At 53.4% G+C, this 20,826-nt stretch overlaps 3 protein-coding genes across 15 annotated transcripts in view; 1 reads left to right on the top strand and 2 right to left on the bottom strand.

Annotated features, from left to right (window-relative positions):
- Nucleotides 1-1,229, bottom strand: part of Cope (coatomer protein complex subunit epsilon) — a 15,485-nt gene extending 14,256 nt beyond the window's left edge. The window contains exon 1 of the mRNA XM_008824524.3: nucleotides 1,047-1,229. Coding sequence (XP_008822746.1) covers nucleotides 1,047-1,172 — 126 coding nt within the window. The 5' untranslated portion in view covers nucleotides 1,173-1,229. The remainder of the gene's footprint in view (nucleotides 1-1,046) is intronic.
- Nucleotides 1,230-1,437: 208 nt separating this feature from the next.
- Nucleotides 1,438-10,685, top strand: Ddx49 (DEAD-box helicase 49). Of its 2 annotated transcripts, XM_008824514.3 has the most exons (13): nucleotides 1,444-1,614; nucleotides 2,021-2,144; nucleotides 4,308-4,393; nucleotides 4,494-4,615; nucleotides 5,862-6,049; nucleotides 6,141-6,281; nucleotides 7,467-7,542; nucleotides 8,015-8,091; nucleotides 8,221-8,318; nucleotides 9,127-9,201; nucleotides 9,999-10,087; nucleotides 10,176-10,247; nucleotides 10,348-10,685. In XM_008824514.3, exons 1-13 carry the CDS (start codon nucleotides 1,500-1,502, stop codon nucleotides 10,528-10,530), a joined length of 1,446 nt encoding a protein of 481 aa, XP_008822736.1. In that variant the 5' UTR covers nucleotides 1,444-1,499; the 3' UTR covers nucleotides 10,531-10,685. The 2 variants fall into 2 exon arrangements, with proteins under 2 accessions (XP_008822735.1, XP_008822736.1); XM_008824513.3 differs by having other exon boundaries at nucleotides 1,438-1,614; nucleotides 10,176-10,685.
- Nucleotides 10,679-20,826, bottom strand: Homer3 (homer scaffold protein 3). Of its 12 annotated transcripts, none has more exons than XM_008824519.1 (11): nucleotides 20,811-20,826; nucleotides 19,042-19,141; nucleotides 18,746-18,827; nucleotides 18,507-18,663; nucleotides 17,759-17,890; nucleotides 16,715-16,822; nucleotides 15,964-16,085; nucleotides 14,970-15,126; nucleotides 14,680-14,790; nucleotides 14,518-14,601; nucleotides 10,679-11,329 (listed from the first exon to the last, which is right to left on the bottom strand). In XM_008824519.1, exons 3-11 carry the CDS (start codon nucleotides 18,757-18,759, stop codon nucleotides 11,138-11,140), a joined length of 1,077 nt encoding a protein of 358 aa, XP_008822741.1. In that variant the 5' UTR covers nucleotides 18,760-18,827; nucleotides 19,042-19,141; nucleotides 20,811-20,826; the 3' UTR covers nucleotides 10,679-11,137. The 12 variants fall into 12 exon arrangements, with proteins under 12 accessions (XP_008822741.1, XP_008822739.1, XP_008822740.1 ...); XM_008824517.3 differs by having other exon boundaries at nucleotides 20,338-20,820; XM_008824518.3 differs by having other exon boundaries at nucleotides 20,499-20,820.

Genomic DNA, 20,826 nt, shown 5'->3' with positions numbered 1-20,826 from the left:
TTAAAAGGACAGGACCCACCAATCCCTAGGTTTTGGCCTCATTGGGGTTTTCTAGGCAGAGACTCTACTGCTGAGCCACAAAGTAAACTGTTGAAAAAACCACACTGATCTCACAGAATACTGGGGTAAAAGCTGTTCTCATCTTTTGGGAAATAGAGGTAAGTTGGACATGGTGGCACAAGTGGTACAGGCCTGTCATCCTAGCACCTGGGAGGTTAAGACAGGATTGCTGAGAGTTCAAGGACACCCTAGACCACGAGACCTGTCTCAAGAAAAAAAATCAAGCAAATAAAATTAGGATTGGGGCTAAGTTGACAGAGCACTTGCCTAGCATGCATAAAACACTAGCTCCTAGCTTCATAACCGGTAATGCATAAACTGGGTGTGAGGCGCACACTTGTGATCCCAGCCCTTCAGAAGGTGGAGGGAGGAGAGTCAGGAGTTCAAGATCATCCTTGGCTACATAAGTTTGAGGCCAACCTGGGCTATAGGATGTTTTTGGATAGGGCCTCACTAGTAGGCCAGGCTTGCCTTGAACTCCTGGTAATGGCCCGCAAATCCTGGTATTAAAGGTGTGTACCACAACACTCGGCTTTAGACTCTGTCTAAAAGAGAATTAAAAGAAAGACTCCAACCAAGGCGTGGTGGCACGGCCTTTAGTCCTAACTCGAGGCACAGGCAGGCGGATCTCTGTCAGTTCGAGGCCAGCCTGTAGCTGGGGCTACAGGGAGCCCTTGTCTCAAAAAGACCAAAAAATAAGTAAATAGAAATAAGACAGGCTCTTTAGGGATGGGAACAGTGGCGCACATCTGTATAACATCATTAGGGAGGCTGAGACAGGTCAGCCTGACTACAAAGTGAAAGCCTTTCACTCAGTCAATAGGATTTGTGGAGCTGGGGGTGGTGGTGCTGGAGAGGTGGAGACTGGAGGATCAGCTATATAGCGAGTTCGAGGCCAGCCTGGGCAATAAGATAGCCCCGCTGACCCACGTCAGCGGACGAGGGCCGCAGCGTGAGCACCGGAAGCGGCCCCGTCCGCCGCCCACCTTCACCCGCTGCGCCTCGTTGATGCACTGCTGGTAGCTGCCGATGTAGAAGGCATTCTTCACGTCGAACAGCTCGTCCACCTCTCCGGAGCCGCCAGTGGACGCACTGGGAACCGGAGGCGCCATGTCTCTCCCACAACTCTAACCGCTGCTCTTCCTGAGGGACACGTCGGCCGGAAGCAGGGGCCGTGTCACGGTACAGCATGGGAAATGTAGTTCTACCGAAAGAGTGTCCTTGGCCGCTGGGAGGGGCTGAAACCCAAGCCACGCGTGACCAGCGCGCCTCGCTAAGCATCTCGGGAATTCTAGTTTTATTCTCTTCAGCAAGCAGGAGTTTCAGAGGAAAACAGATGAAAAAGGTCGAGATCGGTATTGGCCAAGGGTGCTTCCCGTGACGTCACATTCGTGCGCCGGAAGCTTCCCACATTCCTCTCCCCAACTCAGGTGGCAAGGATGTCGGGATTCGCGGAGCTCGGGCTGTCGTCTTGGCTTGTGGAACAGTGTCGGCAACTGGGGTTGAAGCAGCCTACACCTGTACAGCTCGGTTGCATCCCCGCCATCCTGGAGGGTGAGTCCTTCCGTTCTTCTCGTGCCTCCGTCCTCTCTTCGTTGGTCCCAGGAGGCAGGGGCAGCCTTGGGTGTTCGGGGGGCCTGACCAGCAAGCTTTGGCATTTAGGCTGCGACTGACTCGTGTGGATACTCCTGATAAAACCAGGACAGCGCACTCCTGGTTTTCTACTCACTTTTGCCTTTAAAGCGATTCCTTTGGGCCAGGCCGTTATGGTGTACCCTGTCATCCCAGCACTGAGAAGAGGGAGGCAGGAAGAAAGAATCAAGAGTTCAGCTGTCTAGCAAATCCGAGGGCAGCCTAGATACTTGAGACTCTGAGACAAACATAATAATGATTAAGTTAACAACCAAAGGGACCAGCTGTGGCCTTTGCTTCATGTTAATAGGCTTTACCCACTGTGCAGGTCGTGACTGCTTAGGCTGTGCAAAAACGGGCAGTGGTAAGACTGCAGCCTTTGTGCTCCCTATCTTGCAAAAGCTGTCGGAGGACCCCTATGGCATCTTCTGCCTCGTCCTGACACCCACCAGGTGAGCCTTCAACACACCTCTTGGTGTGACTTCACCAGCTGTATTCTGTTGGGCAAGCACCTTGACCTCTCTGAGCCACATTTTTCTCTTGTGTGAAACTGGACAAAAATCAGGCCTCCCTCTTAGGGGGTGCAGAACCAAGCAAGATTGTGTGTGTGTGTGTGTGTGTGTGTGTGTGTGTAAGGTTCTCAGGACTCAGGGCAACAGCTGTCCAGAGGGAGCTGCCAGCAGTCCTTCATCTGGAGAAATAAAGAGATAATCTAGAATGAGCTCTTGCTGTTACTTCAGTGGGTAAAGGTGCTTGGTACCAAGCCTGACGACCAGAGTTCAATCCCCAGGACCCACATGGTGAAAGGAGAAAACTGCCTTTCAAGTTGTCCTCTGACCTACACACACACTGAAGCATGCTTTTGTGCAGTCACACAATTTTTTTTTTTTTTTTTTTTGGTCTTTTTGAGACAGGGTCTCCCTGTAGCCCCAGCTGTCCTGGAATTCACTATGTAGACCAGGCTGGCCTTGAACTCACAGAGATCCGCCTGCTTCTGCCTCCGGAGTGCTGGGATAAAAGGCATGCACCACCACACCGGGCCGACACACAAAATTTTTAAATTTATTTTTATGTTACTTTATATGTGAGTCTATTACCTGCATGTATGTAAGTGCACCTGTGTCAAGCAGTGCCCACATCCAGATTCCCTGGGACTGGAGTTATAGATGGTTGTTAGCTGCCATGTGGGTGCTGAGAATTGAACCTGGGTCCTCTGCAAGGGCAGCCCTTAACTGCTGAGCCATCTCTCCAGCCCCAGCTGACTTTGAACTTGCTATGTAGACCAGGCTGGCCTTGAACTCACAGAGATGCCTCTGCCTCCCAAGTGCTGGGACTAAAGGCATGTGCCACCACACTGGGCCCAAATAATGTTTTTAAAAGATTTTAAAGAACAGGGTGTGCTGGCACATGCCTTTAATTCTAGCACTCCAAAGGCAGAGACAGGCAGATTTCTGAGTTCAAGGCCAGTGTGGTCTACATAGTGAGTTCCAGGCAAGCCAGGGCTGCAGGGAGACCCTGTCTCAAAAATGAATAAATAAATATATTCTAAGTACAGCAACAACTTATGTGCCTATGTGTAGTGGAATGAGAGAGTCAGGGAACAGAAAGGATTAGGGCCAGGCTGTTAGAGCAATTTGAATATGGGCTCAGCTGCCAGGAGTAAGGTTAGAATTGATTGTGTGCATGTGTGTACTCTGGGTATGGTTGTGCATGCCTTTAGTCCCAGCACTTGGGAGACAGAGGCCTGCGGATCTCTGTGAGTTTGAGGCCAGCCTGGTCTACATAATGAGTTCCAGTTCAGCTGGGACTACAGGAGGACCCTATCTCAATAAGACAAAAAAAAAAAAAAAGGTTTACAGTTATTTGTATGAGTGTGTACATGCACAAGTGCAATGCCCACAGACACCAGAAGAGGGCATTGGACCTCCTGAAGCTGGAGTTACAGGTAATTGTAAGCTGCCTGAAGTGCTTACAGTTCTTTGGGTGCTAAGAACTGAACTCAGGTTGTCTGTAAGAGCAGAATGCTCTCTTAACCACTGAGTGGTCATCTCTGCAGCCCCCCCCCTTATATTTTGACATAGAGTCTCTCACTGAACCTGGAGCTCACCAATTGGCTAGGCTTGCTGTCAGGTGAGCCCCTCTAGCCCTCTTGTCCCAATGTCCCTCCTCCACCCCCCCAGTGAAGTTAGAGATGTGGTTGCCTCACCCATCTTACACGGTACTGGGGACATGAGCTCAGGTGCTAGTACTTGAACAGCAAGCAGTTTATCCAGTGAGCCATCTCCCCAATCCTAGAATTTACTTTAAAATTTTTTATTATATTTAGTTATTGTGTGTGTATATGTTTGAGTATGCCATAATGCATGAGTGGAGGTGACAGGACAACCTGAAGGAGTTATTTCTCTCCTTCTACCATCTGGGTCCTGGGGTCCTGGGGATGGAACTCTGGTCATCCAGCTTGGCAGCAGCACTTTTACCTGTTCAGTCATGTCATCAGCTCTCCTAGAATTAATTTTGAGGAGGCCCCCAACACTAGGGAGGTGAAGACAGTGAAGAGCTAAGAAGGAGATGGGATGGGCTATCTCACTGACCCGGCTGTACCTTTGAGCCTACAGGGAGCTGGCCTACCAGATCGCAGAGCAGTTCCGGGTGCTGGGGAAGCCGCTGGGCCTGAAGGACTGCATCATAGTCGGTGGCATGGGTATGAGGGTTGAGAGACCAGGAAGGGCTCTGGGCATGGGAGCCCTGTAGCCTAACCCCCTCGCCCCCACTTGGTCTCACCTCTCCCACTTTACCCCCAGACATGGTAGCACAGGGACTGGAGCTGTCCCGGAAGCCACATGTGGTGATCTCTACACCCGGACGCCTGGCCGACCACCTGCGCAGTTCCAACACCTTCAACATGAAGAAGATCCGCTTTCTGGTGAGCTGGCTAGTCCCTTGCTAGCCTTGGGAGCTAGGTTTGGGACCTCTGGGCAACGTTGGGAGTGAGGGGCACACTTTCTGTGGGACATGGGTTCTGCAGATCAGGCAAAAGGCTAGAAATTGAGAAAAGGGCCAGCCCAGTGTGGTGGCACATACCTGTGATCCAGCACTCAGGAGACAGAGGCAGGAGGACTTCTGTGAGTTCAAGGCCAGCCTGGTCTACATAGAGTTCCACAACAGCTGGGGCTACAAGACAACCCTGTCTCAAAAAATAAAAATTTTTTTTTTTTTTAATTTTTAAAAAAATTGTATTCAGTAGCCAGGTGTGGTGGCACACACCTGTAGTCCCAGCACTTGGGAGGCAGAGGCAGGAGGATCTCTGTGAGTTCAAGACCAGCCTGGTCTACATAGTGAGTTCCGGGACAGCTGGGGCTACAGGGAGACCCTGCTTCAAAAAGACAAAATATATATATATATGTATATTTTTATTTTATGTTTGTATACATGTATTGCCTGCATGTAGGTCAGTGCACTCCTGTCATGCAACGCCAGGGGAGGTCAGAAGAGGCTGTCAGATCCCCTGGGACTGGAGTTATGGACAGTTGTTAGCTGCCATGTGGGTGCTGGGATTCGAATCCGGGTCTTCTGCAAGAACAACCAGTGTTCTTAAACGTTGAACCATCTCTCCAGCACCCAGATTTTTTTTTTAATTTTTAAGAGAGGTCAGGTGTGGTGGTACATGCCTTTAATCCCAGCACTCAGGAGGCAGGGGCAGACGGGTCTCTGAGATTGAGGGCAACCTGATCTACATAGTGAGTTCCAGGCTAGCTGGGGCTGTAGGGAGACCCTGCCCCTCAAAAGACAAAGAAAAGAAAAAAACATTTTAAGAGAGACAAGGGATCTAGAAGGAGGGACATGCAGGGGGTTGGGGCTGAGGCCTGGGTGTCAGCATTCAGGAAGGGCCAGGAATAGGCAGGTGGGCTAGGCTTTGGGTTCATAGATTGAGTGCTTGCCAAGCATGTGCAGGCCTCTGGGATCTGTCCCAGCCCTGCTGAGCATGTACAAACCCCTGGATTCTATTCCACCTCTGCTGAGCGTGCAAAGTTCCCCAGGTTCCATCTCAGCCCTGCGGGAGCGAACAGGCCCTCAGTTTCTTCCTGGCAGTGGCTGAACACACAGAGCCCGGGTTCCATCCCCAGTTCTTGCCCTTGCCCACCTCATTTGCTCACCCCCCAACGCTGCAGGTGATGGATGAGGCGGACCGGCTGCTGGAGCAGGGCTGTACCGACTTTACCACGGACCTAGAGACCATCCTGGCTGCAGTGCCCTCTCGCAGGCAGACGCTGCTGTTCAGCGCAACACTCACTGACACACTCAAGGAGTTGCAGGGCCTGGCGACCAATCAGCCTTTCTTCTGGGAGGCAGAGGCCCCGTGAGTTCCACAGCTATGGGGTTAGGGTCCTGTCACGCCCAGAGAGGTCAGGCAGAAGAGGAACCAGGCTGAGCTGTCTTCCTTCCTTCAGGGTGTGCACAGTGGAGCAGCTAGACCAGCGCTATCTGCTGGTGCCGGAGAAGGTGAAGGATGCCTACCTGGTGCACCTGGTCCAGAGCTTCCAGGACCAACATGAGGACTGGTCCATCATCATCTTTACCAACACCTGCAAGTGAGTGCCACAGAGGCAATGGGGTCATGCCAGGCCTGGGCCTTTCTTCAGAGTCAGGTCACCTCACAGGAAGGTGAAGTCAGGCCCGGCCTGATGGTACACACCTGTGATCCCAGCACTGGAGAGGCTGAGGCAGGAGGATCAGTAGCTCTAGGCCAATCCCAGCTACACAGAGACCCTGTCTTCAAACACAGGCTGGGAAAATGGCTCTGACTATAAAGTGCTTACCATATAACGTGAGGGGTTGGATCCTCAGACATGGAACCAGGTGTGGTGGCACATGCCTTTAATCCCAGTACTCTGGAGGTAGAGGCAAAGGCAGGAGGATCTCTATGAGATTGAGGCCAGCCTGGTTTACATAGGAAGTTCTAGGCCAGCTGGGGCTGCAGGGAGACCCTGTCTCATATTTTAAAAAAGCAGCAGCAGCAGCCAGGCATGAGCGCTTACAGTTGCGCTGAGAAGGTGGAGAGAGGAGAACCCCCAGGCTCTTTGGTCCTGGTGAGTACCTGATCAATGAGAGACCCTGTCTTAAAGGAGGTAGTCCACTTTCCTGAAGATGACACCTGACATCGTCCTCCAGTCTCCACATGTGCACACTCACACACATACTGCACACTTATAAAACCAAAAAGAGGCTGGAGAAGTGGCTCAGTGATTAAGAGCACTGACTGCTCCTGCAAAGGACCCATGTTCAATTCATAGCACCCACATAGTGGCTAACAACTGTCTGTAACTCCTGTTCCAGGGAATCTGATGCCTTCTGACCTCTGCAGGTATTGCATGACATGGGTACACTGACATACATGCAGGCATACACATAAAAGTCAAAAAAGAAAAAAGACCGGGCATGGTGGTGCAGGCCTTTAATCCCAGCACTCAGAGAGCAGAGGCAGGCAGATCTCTGTTAGTTCAAGGCCAGCCTGGTCTACATAGTGAGTTCCAGGCCAGCTGGGGCTACAGGGAGACCCTGTCTCAAAAAGACCAAAAAAAAAAAAAAAAAAAAAAGCCATTGGCTGTCTCAGTCTGAATCAGGATAGAGGATCCAGCAGGATAGAGGGCAATTCTTGTTGGTCCTGCCTGGCTCTGGGAAGGCTCAGACCTGGGGTTTCTAAGCTGCTTAGGGCAAACTGAGTAGTATCTCAGGTGGATAGGGCAGAACACCCTCAGCCGCCCCTTTCCCACCAGGACTTGCCAGATCCTTTGTATGATGCTTCGAAAGTTCAACTTCCCCACCGTTGCGCTGCACTCCATGATGAAGCAGGTGGGGGCTTCGGCCACAGCCTTGCCCTGGGACACCCTCTGCCTTACGTTCCTCCACAGCCTCTCTGTAGTCTTAGATCACTGGGAGTGTGGCTCAGTTGGAAGAGGGCTATGATTCAGTTGATAGAATGCTTGTGGCTCAGTTGGCAAAATGCTTGCCTAACATGCAGGAAATCTTGGGTTTCATCCCCAGCATCCTATAAACCAGGTGTAGCACACACCTATCATTCCAGCACTCAGGAGGTAGAAGCAGGAGAATTAGGTTCGAGGCCAGCCTTGGCTATATAGGGAGTTCAAGACTAACCAGGACTACACGATACCTAGTTCTATGATAACCCCCCACCCTCTCCCCATCATCCCTTTGTTCCCAAGGGTCTTGGACTCTGACCTTAGGAGGTGGGGACTGTCCTGGTCCCTACCTTGTCCCCAGGTGCCTTTTTTTCACTCACAACCTCTTTCCTGTTATGGCACAGAAAGAGCGCTTCGCAGCTCTAGCTAAGTTCAAGTCCAGCATCTACCGGATTCTCATTGCCACTGATGTGGCTTCGAGGTAACAGGGCTTACTGGGGTGTTTCCTTACAAGGGAAACTTGGGGCTGGGGCTGGGCACTGGACAAGCTGTCTCAGCATCAGTTTCCCCACATGGACAGCACAGCACAGCTGACCTTCTCTACCTCCAGGGGCCTAGACATCCCCACAGTGCAGGTGGTTATCAACCACAACACTCCTGGCCTCCCAAAGATCTACATCCACCGAGTAGGTCGCACAGCCCGTGCAGGTGAGCAGAGGGATGTGGGTGGGTTCCACATGTTGGGGTGCCATTTTCTTTTTTAATTTTATTTTGGTCTTTTTGAGACAGGGTCTCCCTGTAGCCCCAGCTGGCCTAGAACTTGCTTTGTAGACCAAGCTGGCCTTGAACTCACAAAGATCCGCCTGTCTCTACCTCCCAAGTGCTGGGACTGAAGGTGTGCACCACCATGCCTGGCTGGGGTGCCATTTTCAAGTGGGGGAATCAGATCTGCCCTTCAAAACAAAGGCTGAACTGCGGGGCTCCAGACCAGCCCCTCACTGGGATGCTGGCCCATGGGCCGGTAAGACATCTGCTAAAGAGTCCCTTGTGCTTGGAACCAGGGGAGCCATGGTTGCTGGGGCTGGACTGGGCCTGGTCCTGCAACCCCAATCAAACTATTTTCTCTGAGAGGGTTCCCTGTCTCAATAGATAATGAACAAGAAAGATGATGCCTGTTTGAGGTTGTTGTGGGTCCTGGGCCCTGCCAGCGAACAGTTTTGCATTGGTCCTGGTCACCGTCATAAAGGGGAGGAGCAGAGTAGGTAGGGCTAAGCTGCCCAGTCAGCCCTCATATAAGGCCAGCCTAGCACAGAGCTGCATCCCCAGTGTCTGCCAGCTCCTCTGGAACACAGCCACCCTCCATACACAAACTCCATCTGTGTGGGTCCCAGCCCTTGGAGCTAATCTCTTCCCAGCTGAGCTTTTGTTATGCACCTCTGAAGAGGATCCTGGACCTCTTCGGCTGGGACAAGCTTTTTTATGGGGCCCATGATCTGTAGCAGATGTGTCCCCACAGGGCGGCAGGGACGGGCCATCACGCTGGTGACACAGTATGACATCCACCTGGTGCATGCAATTGAGGAGCAGATCAGTGAGTAGAAAGGCCTGGGTGTATGGGGCGGGGCCTGCTTGATCCCGGGAGATGGCTTTGGCTTCCATTGCTGGACCACCCTGGGAATCCATCCTTAACACCATATAAAGAAAGCCAACCCCAGCTCCATAAGGGGCTGCCAACTGCTGATGGTGCACCTGGGGTAGGGGGATGGGAGAGGACTTGGGTTCTCAGGCCTGACATGTAGTGTCCCCCAACTCCCTACATCCAGCATGAGACAGATGCCTGCTGCCATCCTATCTAAAACAGCCACTGGGACAGACCCTGTTGCTGTTGCTGCAGACCCATCTCGAGCTTGGTAACAGTTTTGTTTTTTGAAATAATGTCTCACTGTGCAAGTCTTGAGTCAGGTGATCAGCTTCAGCCTCCCTTGGAGCTTGGACCACAGGTGCCCAGCTCTGACCTTATTCATTCATTCTTTAATTAATTTATTTATTCAATTATTTGAGCCAGGGTCTTGCTCTACAGAGCTGGCCTGGAACTCAGATTGATCATACTGTCACAGCCTTAGGAGGCATGCTTTGATGTGCATGCCGTAACACCTGGCACATTTTGCTTTTTTTCCATATATTGAATCCACATTTGGTTCAACCTATACAACCAGAAAGAGGGGTGTGAAAGGCCAGCTGAACTCAGCCAAAATTGACAGTATTGCTGACACCAAAAAATTGACAGCCTGTCTGCCACCCCCCCCCCAAATATCTGGCTTCCTGAAGGCCTCCAGCCTTGCACACCAGTGATTCACTACTAGCCTGTGCTCCCCTCCCTGCCCACAGAGAAGCAGCTGGAGGAGCTGTCGGTGGAGGAAGCTGAGGTCCTACAGATCCTGACTCAGGTCAATGTGGTGCGAAGGGAGTGTGAGATAGTAAGTGTGGGACAGCGAGGGCTGGGGTGGGACTGGGCTCCTTTACATAAAGCCCAAGGGCCCCTGACCCATCTGTACCTCCCACTAGAAACTGGAGGCTGCCCACTTTGATGAGAAGAAGGAGATCAACAAGCGGAAACAGCTGATTCTAGAGGGCAAGGTGGGTCCAGGAGCAGCTGAGCCTGATGCAGGGGTGGGTGTGGTTGGAGATGCTTGTGTGTTGGGAAGCAAGGCCCAGCATGGTCCTCCCTCCTGGTCAGGACCCGGACCTGGAGGCCAAGCGCAAGGCAGAGCTGGCCAAGATCAAGCAAAAGAACCGGCGCTTCAAGAAGAAGGTGGAGCAGACACTGAAGCGGCAGAAGGCTGGGAGTGCCAGCAGGGGGCATCGCCCACCCAGGCCCCGGTCCCAGGCATCCCTGTCGTTCACCCAGAACCCTGTCTGAATTCTGCAGGATGACAGCTGCCTGGTTTAGGACTGACTCCTTGCTAAGGCACCAGCACCCCCATGAGCCATGCCCCCTCAGGGATCTCGAAGTCCCCACCCCACCTAGGGACGGTACACCTGTGTAGGAGACAGTAAACACTCTGAACTCTTTCAGTCCAACTCTTATAAATGGGGCAAGACAGGGTGTAGACACCTTCGAGTCCCTCAAGCATCATGTTTCCCCAGGGTATCTTGCATCTACAGCCATGTGGACTCCCTGCCTGCCCACACTGGATGTGGAGGCCAGTGCTGCTGCCTGAGTAGGGCACACAGAGGACCTTTGCTGCTCCCAGAGTGTGGCTCAGTGACCAAAGGAACTCAGGGCAGAAGCCAGTGACAGCAGGTGCCAACAGCCACATACAGACTCATAGAAATGTAGTCTGGGCACCAGCACCGACAGGGATTCTAGAAAAAGCTACACAGTGCAAAGCTCAGACAGCCTGGGGCTCTGTGGCTTGGCCCGCCCTGAGCGCAGCTGGGTCCCCTGGTCCATGCCAGGGTGCCATGAGGCTATCCTGCGACGAGCACAAAAAGACGAATGTCGCAGATCGGCCTAGGCCTGGGGCTCAGGGTGCAGCCTCAGCCAGGCGTGCTAGGCCCTCCCGCAGCTCACTCAGCTCGAACAGCCGCATGTCCAGCAGTTGCACTGCACGGCCCACCTCTGCCCGAGCGTGCTCCCGCTCCGCCCGCACCTCCTCCAGGCTGCGCTCTGTGGCCCGCAGCTGGCGCTCCAGCTCCGAGTTTCGGGTCTCCAGGTCCTGCAGCAGGGAGAAAGGAGCTCAGGGCCAAGGACCCCAAAACTCAAGGGTCACCAGTTCTGCCTGGAGCCCCTGACTCCCAGCCTGCACCCTCTGTAGATGACTGGGTTGGTCAGATGCTGGCCTGGAAGCGCTGTAATCCCAGCACTGGGGAGACAGACAGGAGGCTCCTAGGGGCATACTGGCCAGCAGTCTTGGGCAGCAGGCCTGTCAGAGATCCTATTTCATAAGACAAGATGAGGGGCTGGTGAGATGGTTAGGAGAGCATACTTCTCTTCAGAAGAGCCAAATTAGGTTGAGTACCTGTGTCATGAGGATTCACAAAGACCTGTACTCTAGTACTAGGGAATCTTGACATCTCTGGTCTCCATGGACAAACCCCACACAGACACATAATTAAAAATAAAAATACATGGTGGCGCGCGCCTTTAATCCCAGCTCTCAGGAGGCAGAGGCAGGCGGATCTCTGTGAGTTCAACCAGCCTGGTTTACATAGTGCATTCCAGGCCAGCTGGGGCTACAGGGAGACCCTGTCTCAAAAAGACCAAAAAAATAAAAAAATCTTATACAACAAAACAGGGCTGGCAAGATGGCCCAGTGGGTAAAGGTACTTGCTACGAAGCCAGAGGACCAGAGTTCTGTCTCCAGAACCCACATAGAAACATGGAAGAAGAAAGGAAAGACTCATACGAGCTGTCCTCTGAACACACACACAAACCTTGAAGCTTAAAAACAAGAGCCAGAAGGATGGTTCCATTGTTAATAGCATTGGCTGCTCTTTCCCCCACACCCACATAATGGCTAACAACCACCTGTAACTCCACTTCCAAGGAATTTGATCTCTGGCCTCCATAGACACTGCACTTAAATACATTCAGGCAAAACACTCATACACATAAGTTAAAAGTAAATCTTTCTAGCCAGCGTGGTAGCACAAGCCTTTAATCCCAGCACTTGGGAGGCAGAGGCAGGCAGATCTCACCAAGGTCAGCCTGGTCTACATAGTGAGTTCCAGGCCAGCTGGGAACTGTGAAACTGTCTCAAAAAAACAAAAATGAAGGCTGGAGAGATGGCTCAGCACTGACTACTCTTGCAGAGGACCCGGGTTTGTTTCCCAACATCCACATGGTGGCTAGCAACCGTTTGTAACTCCAGTTCCGGGGATCCAATGCCTTCTTCTGACCTCCGTGGGCTTTGCATGACATGGGTGCACTTACATGCAGGCAATACATGCATATACGTAAAAATAATAAAATATATAAAAGAGTGGGGCTGAGGAGGTGGCTGAGTGGGTAAGTGCCTGCCATACCAGCATGAGCTCAGACCAGCACTAGTGTAAAAGGTGGGTGCACCAGGAATGAAGGAAGTATGAGCTCAGGGGGTGTGGGGAATCTGTGGCACAGCCAGCCTAGCCACTCTGAGCTTTAGGATCAATGAGAGACTGTCTCAAAGGATAAAGTGGAAAGGGTTGAGCAAGACACATGACTCTGACCTCTGGCTTCCACATGTACATGTGAATGCATCTGCATGCACACATGAACACATACACAGATACACCACACAGGAAAACCAAGATGGATGGTACCTGAGGAATGACACCTTAGGTTGGCCTCTGGCTTCCACAGTCCTGTGTGTGTGTGGCACACTCACACATAGCAACACTAAACTCTCCTGTTGATCCTCTCACGGAATAAAATACTTGGTCCCAGATGGACCACCAGTTCCAGCCTACTTTGCTTCTTGGCAGTTCCTCACACGTGTGGCCTTCCCTCCTGCCTCAAGGCTGCATATGCTGTGCCCATGGCCACAAGACAACAGTGATCATTTTCCTAACTTTTCTCCCCAGGAATCTTCTGTGGACACCTCCGCACCCACATAATGGCTAACAACCACCTGTAACTCCACTTCCAAGGAATTTGATCTCTGGCCTCCATAGACACTGCACTTAAATACATTCAGGCAAAACACTCATACACATAAGTTAAAAGTAAATCTTTCTAGCCAGCGTGGTAGCACAAGCCTTTAATCCCAGCACTTGGGAGGCAGAGGCAGGCAGATCTCACCAAGGTCAGCCTGGTCTACATAGTGAGTTCCAGGCCAGCTGGGAACTGTGAAACTGTCTCAAAAAAACAAAAATGAAGGCTGGAGAGATGGCTCAGCACTGACTACTCTTGCAGAGGACCCGGGTTTGTTTCCCAACATCCACATGGTGGCTAGCAACCGTTTGTAACTCCAGTTCCGGGGATCCAATGCCTTCTTCTGACCTCCGTGGGCTTTGCATGACATGGGTGCACTTACATGCAGGCAATACATGCATATACGTAAAAATAATAAAATATATAAAAGAGTGGGGCTGAGGAGGTGGCTGAGTGGGTAAGTGCCTGCCATACCAGCATGAGCTCAGACCAGCACTAGTGTAAAAGGTGGGTGCACCAGGAATGAAGGAAGTATGAGCTCAGGGGGTGTGGGGAATCTGTGGCACAGCCAGCCTAGCCACTCTGAGCTTTAGGATCAATGAGAGACTGTCTCAAAGGATAAAGTGGAAAGGGTTGAGCAAGACACATGACTCTGACCTCTGGCTTCCACATGTACATGTGAATGCATCTGCATGCACACATGAACACATACACAGATACACCACACAGGAAAACCAAGATGGATGGTACCTGAGGAATGACACCTTAGGTTGGCCTCTGGCTTCCACAGTCCTGTGTGTGTGTGGCACACTCACACATAGCAACACTAAACTCTCCTGTTGATCCTCTCACGGAATAAAATACTTGGTCCCAGATGGACCACCAGTTCCAGCCTACTTTGCTTCTTGGCAGTTCCTCACACGTGTGGCCTTCCCTCCTGCCTCAAGGCTGCATATGCTGTGCCCATGGCCACAAGACAACAGTGATCATTTTCCTAACTTTTCTCCCCAGGAATCTTCTGTGGACACCTGTCCTTTAACATAGGATGTGCTCCAGGCCTATTTCTCCAGCCAGCAGGCTGTGTGACCTCACTCTGGGCCAAGGCTGCAAAGGGGTGGGTGTGAGGCCCCTGGCCTTCCCAATCCTTCACAACCTTGGGTTGATATCCCTATCCACCTTACAGGTGAATGAACAGTTTTGGGGGGCAGACCTGGGGCTATCCTATCTATCCCAGGGGGCCTCCCTTACACCCTACACCCCACACCCACACACCTGAACCTTCTGCTGCGTCTCCTCCCGCTCAGTGTTGTCAGCTGCCTCTCTCCCTGCAGTCTGATTCTTCAGTGTCTGAATCTCCTAGAGAGGAGAAGGTTTCCGGGGTTTGTTCGGGGTCCCCGGGTTCTCCAGAGGCAGATGAGGGAAGGCAAGGCTCACCTGGTCCTTGGTCTGCACACGAGCCTCCAGCTGCTCCAGAGACTGGCTGGGCACCTCCTTCTCACCGGCAGAGGGCGGCTCTGCAGCTGCCTGAGCCTCCAGTTCGGCCACCTGCGCCGGCAGGAAGCTCAAAAATTACCACGCTCAGGGCAGCTCAGACTTCGAGGGTCTGATGATTCCCGTGAAGGTTTCCTTATCTCAGACATATTTTACAGAGCAAGAAACTGAGCTCTGGGAAGTGACACGTAGAGGTCCCGGGGTGAGTCCGAGGAAGGGAAGGGAGTTCTCACCCGCTGCCGCAGGCGCTCGGCCTCTGCTCGCTGGGCCTCCAGCTGCTGCCTCCACTGCGTGGCGGCCGCATTGGCCTCTCGGAGGGCCCCCGCCAGCTTGTTGTTGCTGTCCTGCAGCGCGAAGAACTCGGCTTCCCACTGCACCTCGCCCACGGAGCTGCGGGAACCGAAAGGGCTCAGGATCTCAGGGGTAAAGACACGAGGCCAGGCCGAGTGGCATCTGGTTGGTGTCCCGCTGGGTTAGGAACAGGGCCAAAGCAACCTTGAGCTTGGGACAGGGGACCATGAGAACTAGGCAGATGGTGCCGGGCATGGTGGCTCATGTAGCTGAGGCAGGAGGATCGCCACAAGTTCGTTGCCAGCCCAGGCTACAGGGTGAGGCCTAGGCCAAGCTGAATTGTATGCATAGCAAGATTTGTCTAAAAACATTGGCAACATCTGCCACCACCCAACAGTCACGAGACCGCCCAAGGGAGCAACAGAATGGGGCACGGGGAGCCAGTCTGTGGGAGAGGCCGAACCGGGTAGGGGCCTGGGTGAAGTGAAAAGAGGCTCTGGGAGCCTCAAGGAAAGGGGCGGAGCCAGCCCGGGGGCGTAGCCTACACAGAAGGATGAGGACAAGGGGCAGGTTCTCGCCAGATGAGGCAGGATCCAAGATGCAGAGTTCACGGTCGCCCAGGTATGACCACGCCCACCACAAAGCAAGGTCCAAGTAGCCACACCCCCAAACCCCAGTCTACAGCCTTGTACCTGGGCATCCCGCCCAGGCACGGCCACGCCCACCCGCAGAGGCCACACCCCGCGCCGCCCCACCACACCCTCCCACACCCCAGGCACATCCTTAAAGCCCTACGCACCCTTCGGTGACCACTCCCACCCACCACAAGCTTCCGCCCATTACACCCAGTCTCTCCCCACCCTGCCCTTTGAAACCACACCCCCAGGTCACGCCTACTCGGGGCTTGTAACCCCGCCCAGGCGCCCCACGCCTCACCCCTCTGACAACATCTTCTTTAGTCGCTCGCGCTCTGTGGGACAGGGGGCGTCTGCGCTTTGACTGCGGAACAGTTTCTCCTCTCCAGGGCCGTTGGTGCTGACAAGGGGGCTCGGGGGCACCTATGGTGGGAGCGAGGACCGGGTCACGTTGAACAGTGACTGACTTAAGGTAAGAACAGATTAGGAGGTCAGGGCTACGAGGTCACTGGATTCTTTACCAAGGTCAGGGAGTCTGAATCGACCTGTGGAGCCCAATGCATTTCTCTCCCCACCTCGTTCACGCTCAATAGCTCCCCAAAGCCCGTACAAGGGGGATCCGAGTGCCCTACCTGCCTGCCTAAGTCTTCACCAACCCCTCAAGGCCAAAGTGGAATAACTTGCAAACTTTAGGAATCTAAACATTCAGCCCAATTCCCAGGTAACACTTTCCCTGGGGACAGAGATTTCAAACATACCTTTTAAAATTGGGGCATGGCTTGGGCCAGCAAGATGGCTCAGTAGGTAAAGGAGCTTGCCACCAAGCCTGATAACCTGAGTGTCCTCTAACTTCCACATGTTCCCTGGATGCATGTGGGTGAACACACATATATACACACACACACACACACACACACACACACACACACAAATTAATGTGTAAGGTCATCACTGAGCCTTCTGTCTCAGGCACCAGCACAGTGCAGTGACCGTATCAGAGGAGAGCCTAGCTGACTCAGGTGCAGTAGGCATGGGGGGCAGGGACCACCTACCTGATGGGAGGCCAGTGCCAGGGCAGGACTGGTGAATTCCCCTCCATCTTGAGACTTCTCCCGAGCCAGCCTGGCAGCTTCCTTCACTTCCTGGAACTTCTCAGCAAACTGGAGGTGAGGCAAGAGGGCAGTCAGCAGCAGCCCCCACCCCATCACATCACCACAGCTCCCTGTTGGGCCCTGTCACCTAGGAGACAACCTTAGGAGCTGTGCTCAAACCAAAAGGGAGAGATTTGGGAAAGGTGGGTTGGCAGTGTGGGTATCAGGGTGATGCCCTGCATATCTCTGACCTCCACGCATGTGCCCATATACATACACACAACAGTAAATGAAAATGCAATATTTTTTTTCTCTTTTTGAGGCAAGGTCTCCCTGTAGTCCCAGCTGGCCTGGAACTCACTCTGTAGACCAGGCTGGCCTTGAACTCAGAGATCTGCCTGCCTTTGCCTCACTAGTGCTGGGATTAAAGGTGTGTACCACCACGCCTGGCCTAAAAATGCAATATTCTTTATTTAAAATTCTACATGTATTTATGTTCTGTGTGTGTGTGTCTGTGTGTATGTGCGTGTAGGTCAGAGAACAACTTGTGGGAATCTGTTCTCTCCTTCCAACCATGTGGGTCCCAGGGATTGAACTCAGCAACCAGTGCTTTTACCAGCCTGAGACATGTACCCATATCGTTCAATGCCCGAGGAGGTCCTCTGTAAGAGCTGCCAATGCTCCACTGAGCCATCTCTTCAGCCCCGTTTTTTAAAATTTTTTAAAAAAACACAATGGATACAGTACTACACGGAGACAGAAACTGAAGGGAGGTAGTTCTAGGACAGGTGAGATATGTCCTGCCCAGGCCAAACTCCCATTTGATGTCCAAAGAGGGCCAGGGTTATGCACAGTTGGGTCAAGCCTGGAGCAGAACCAGCCTCCACCCAGGGCACTCAAAGGGGCTTCATCTCATCTTTGAGCCCACTCCACAGCTGGGAATATGGAGGCCAGCACCGGTGTGGTAGAACATAGAAACCCAGCCCTGCCCTTGTCCATGCCCACCTGGGTCAGGTGTTGCTCAGAGGCAAAGCCCAGGCCATAGACGGTGTTGGCGCGGCTGTCTGCCCACTGCCCAAACTTCTGAGAGGTTTTGGTAAAGGTCATGTTGGGGGTGACAGTACTATTGATGATAGCCTGGGGGGGGGTCAAAATTCAAGATCAGTAGGATTCATAATAGCTACCAGGAACCAGTCAGGGCAGTCATCCCAGCAGCTAGGGAAAAGGACTGAAATTCAAGGCCAGCCTGGGCTGCACAGTGAGACATGTTAAAATATACTTTATAGGGATGTGGCTCTACAATAGAGCCCTTGCCTAGAATCCTCCCGTGACTGGCTAGGGGCATGGCAGAGGTAGAGTGAAAGCCTAGAATCCTCCAGTGAGGGATTGTAGTATATAGCACAGTGGTAGAGCCCCTGCCTAGAATCCTCCAGTGACTGGCTAGGGGCATGGCAGAGAGGTAGAGTGACAGCCTAGAATTCCTCAGTGAGGGGTTGTGGTATGGCTTGGTGGTAGAGCTCCTGCCTAGAATCCCCCAGTGAGGGGCTGAGGTAGAGTTCTTGCCCTAGCACATGGAGGCTCAGTGCTCCATTGCCACCACAGAGACGACTGATAGTCTGAATGATGGTGCTGTTCTAGAATAAGAAGCTGGGGACCAGAAAGGCTCACTGATTCCCATCCCTCCAGTTCCCCAGCAAGCAAGGCCTGTGGCCACAGCCCCTAAGCCAACCCCACCCCAAGCCCCTGCTGGGACCTTGGCACCCCCAATGCTGATGATGCGGTAGACATTTCGGGTGGCATCGTAGAAATAGGACACTGTGAGTGCATGTTTGCCCGCCGGGATCCAGTTCCGCTTGGTGCTGGGGTCAATCTGGAACACATGTGCACGGGTGCTGAAGATTGGCTGTTCCCTGCAGGGGGATGGGGTGCTCAATGAGGGGCCACACACACCCCCTAGGGTGTTCACTTGGGCCAGGATGGGTGGGGACTCACCTGGCTGTGGACATTGGTCAGGCTGGGATGGATGGGCTCTAAGGGGCAACCAGAGGGGTGACAGGAGCAGCTGGTTTGGCCCCTGGGGAGAGAAGGGGCTTGTGACTCTCAGGAAATGCTGAGTAGACCAAGTAAGTCCACCATGTGGCTTCATAGAACCACCAAAGAGAGTAAGTCACTTGGAGCAAAGGCACTCTCTCTCTCTCTCTTCTCCCTCCCTCCTTCCCCCCTCTCCCTCCCTCTCCCTCTCCCTCTCTGACAGGATCTCAGGTAGTGCAGGCTGGCCTTGAACTCACTATATAGCCAAGGATGTCCTTGAACTCCTGATCCTCCAAGCCTCCACCTCCCAAGTGTTAGGATGACAGACATGGACCATGACACCCAGTTTATGCCGTGCTGAGGATAGAACCCAGGGTTTCACCATGCTATGCAAGCGCTCTTCCGACTGGACAGCATCCCCACCCCAAAGTCCTCCTTTTTCTCTGAGAAGCCCCCACAACTGGTTTGAGTGGTCTCAAGGGGGAAACCAGAGAGGTGGTAGGCCACATGCCAGGCCAGGAGACAGCTCTGAGAAAAGCCAAGTGGTCCCTGGCATGCCAACAAGACTCATAGTCCTAGTTATTAGTCAGCAAAAGTGACTTCCATCAGGAGCTGGGTGTGGAGGTCAAGGTCAAGTGTGGAGATATGAATTCACACCCCCCCAGTTCCCCAATAGGGCTTCCCATCAAAGGTGGGCAAAGCTGACACAGTGGTGAGAGCCTTGTGGTCCCGGCTACTCAGGAGGTGGAGGCAATTGGATTGCTTGAGCCCTGGAGTTCAAGGCTACCCTGGACATCACAGCCAGATCTGCACTCTGAAAATAAAAGTGGGGTGCTTCCAGAGACTTGCAGGGAAACAAGGACTTCTCTGCTCCCACATACCCTAAGAGCACAGGTACACCTTGGAATCAAGAGTCCCAGACCCCAAGGAGCCACTAGCCTAGTTAAAAAGCCATGCTGTAAGCCAGGCTTGGTGGCACTGGCCTGGCGTCCCAGCAGTGGGAAAGATGAGGCAGGAGGATTGCTGAGACTTTAAGGCCAACTTGGGCTACAAAGTGAGACCTTATCCTAAAAAACCACACACACACACACACACACACACACACACACAAAGCAATCCCAGTGCCCAGCATGTAAGCAGGCAAAACACAAAACTGGGGGAAGGGGGCTCTCCAGCCTCCTTGTGGGTGCCTCTTCCCGTTACCCTGCACGCTTAGAGACGTTCGACTGGCCTTCTGAGACTCCAAATCTGCATCCAGGGAACCCCAGAGGGGTTTGGAGCTGGAAGACTCCGGGTGGGGAAAGGCAGGCCCCAGCCAGGAGCCTGTGAGGTCAAAGGGGGGATACCCCCCCATGCTGTCCCCGGAAGCTGCTGTCAGGTCACAGGGTCTGAAACCGGAACCCCCATGCGGGGGAGGGGCGGTAGCTCCGCCAGAGTTGGGGGCCAGTTTTGGAACCATCAGGGATTGGAGGGTGAAGAGGTCCCTGGAACCCAAGCCCTTCTGGTCGAGCTGCTCCTGCTGAGACTTGCAACGTTCGGGAAAACTTACTCACCAAGTAGTCACGAGCTTGGACGCCGCAGGGCGCGGGGAGGGGGATCCCAGACCGCGCAGGCTAGGCCCCTGCCCTGAGCCCTAGACCTGATACCTACTTGAGATCTGGTCCCCACCCGCGCCGACAACCCCTGTGCGCCCCAACTTCGCAGCTCCTCAGACCTTGCAACTTTCAGAGTACCAGGCTGCAGTGTCGCGCTCCGGGGACACCGTGCCCCCGACAGTCCCAACTCCGGGCGGACCCCCGCACCCTCCAGCCGGGTCTGGGCTCCGGGGATCCCACCGTGTGGAAACTCGCACCCCAGCCCCGCAGCCCCGCAGCTCCGCGAGCCGTCGCGGCGTCCGAGAGCGCAGTCTGCAACTTTGAGAACCAGCGTGTTCCCGGCTCCCGGATCGCGCCTCGTGAAGTCGGGGGGACGGCGGCCTCGGAACTCCAGGGTCCCTCTGGGCGCGTCCCGTCCGGGCCCGGCTCACCCCGCGTCGGCGCCCC

The sequence above is a fragment of the Nannospalax galili genome, unplaced genomic scaffold (genome assembly GCF_000622305.1).
Source record: "Nannospalax galili isolate Female #2095 unplaced genomic scaffold, S.galili_v1.0 scaffold529, whole genome shotgun sequence".
NCBI classification, from domain to species: Eukaryota; Metazoa; Chordata; class Mammalia; order Rodentia; family Spalacidae; genus Nannospalax; species Nannospalax galili.
The sequence above is the reverse complement of the archived record's forward strand: the minus strand, read 5'-3'. Positions and strand labels throughout refer to the sequence as shown.

Excerpts from the sequence above, each read along its gene's own strand:
- Ddx49 (XM_008824513.3), top strand. The coding sequence starts at position 1,500 with ATGTCGGGATTCGCGGAGCTCGGGCTGTCGTCTTGGCTTGTGGAACAG. Across the intron at positions 2,145-4,307 it reads CTCGTCCTGACACCCACCAG|GGAGCTGGCCTACCAGATCG; the intron begins GTGAGCCTTCAA and ends TTGAGCCTACAG. Across the intron at positions 6,050-6,140 it reads TTCTGGGAGGCAGAGGCCCC|GGTGTGCACAGTGGAGCAGC; the intron begins GTGAGTTCCACA and ends TCCTTCCTTCAG.
- Homer3 (XM_008824519.1), bottom strand. Across the intron at positions 16,086-16,714 it reads TGGCACTGGCCTCCCATCAG|GTGCCCCCGAGCCCCCTTGT; the intron begins GTAGGTGGTCCC and ends CTCCCACCATAG. Across the intron at positions 11,330-14,517 it reads AGACGCAGCAGAAGGTTCAG|GACCTGGAGACCCGAAACTC; the intron begins GTGTGTGGGTGT and ends TCCCTGCTGCAG.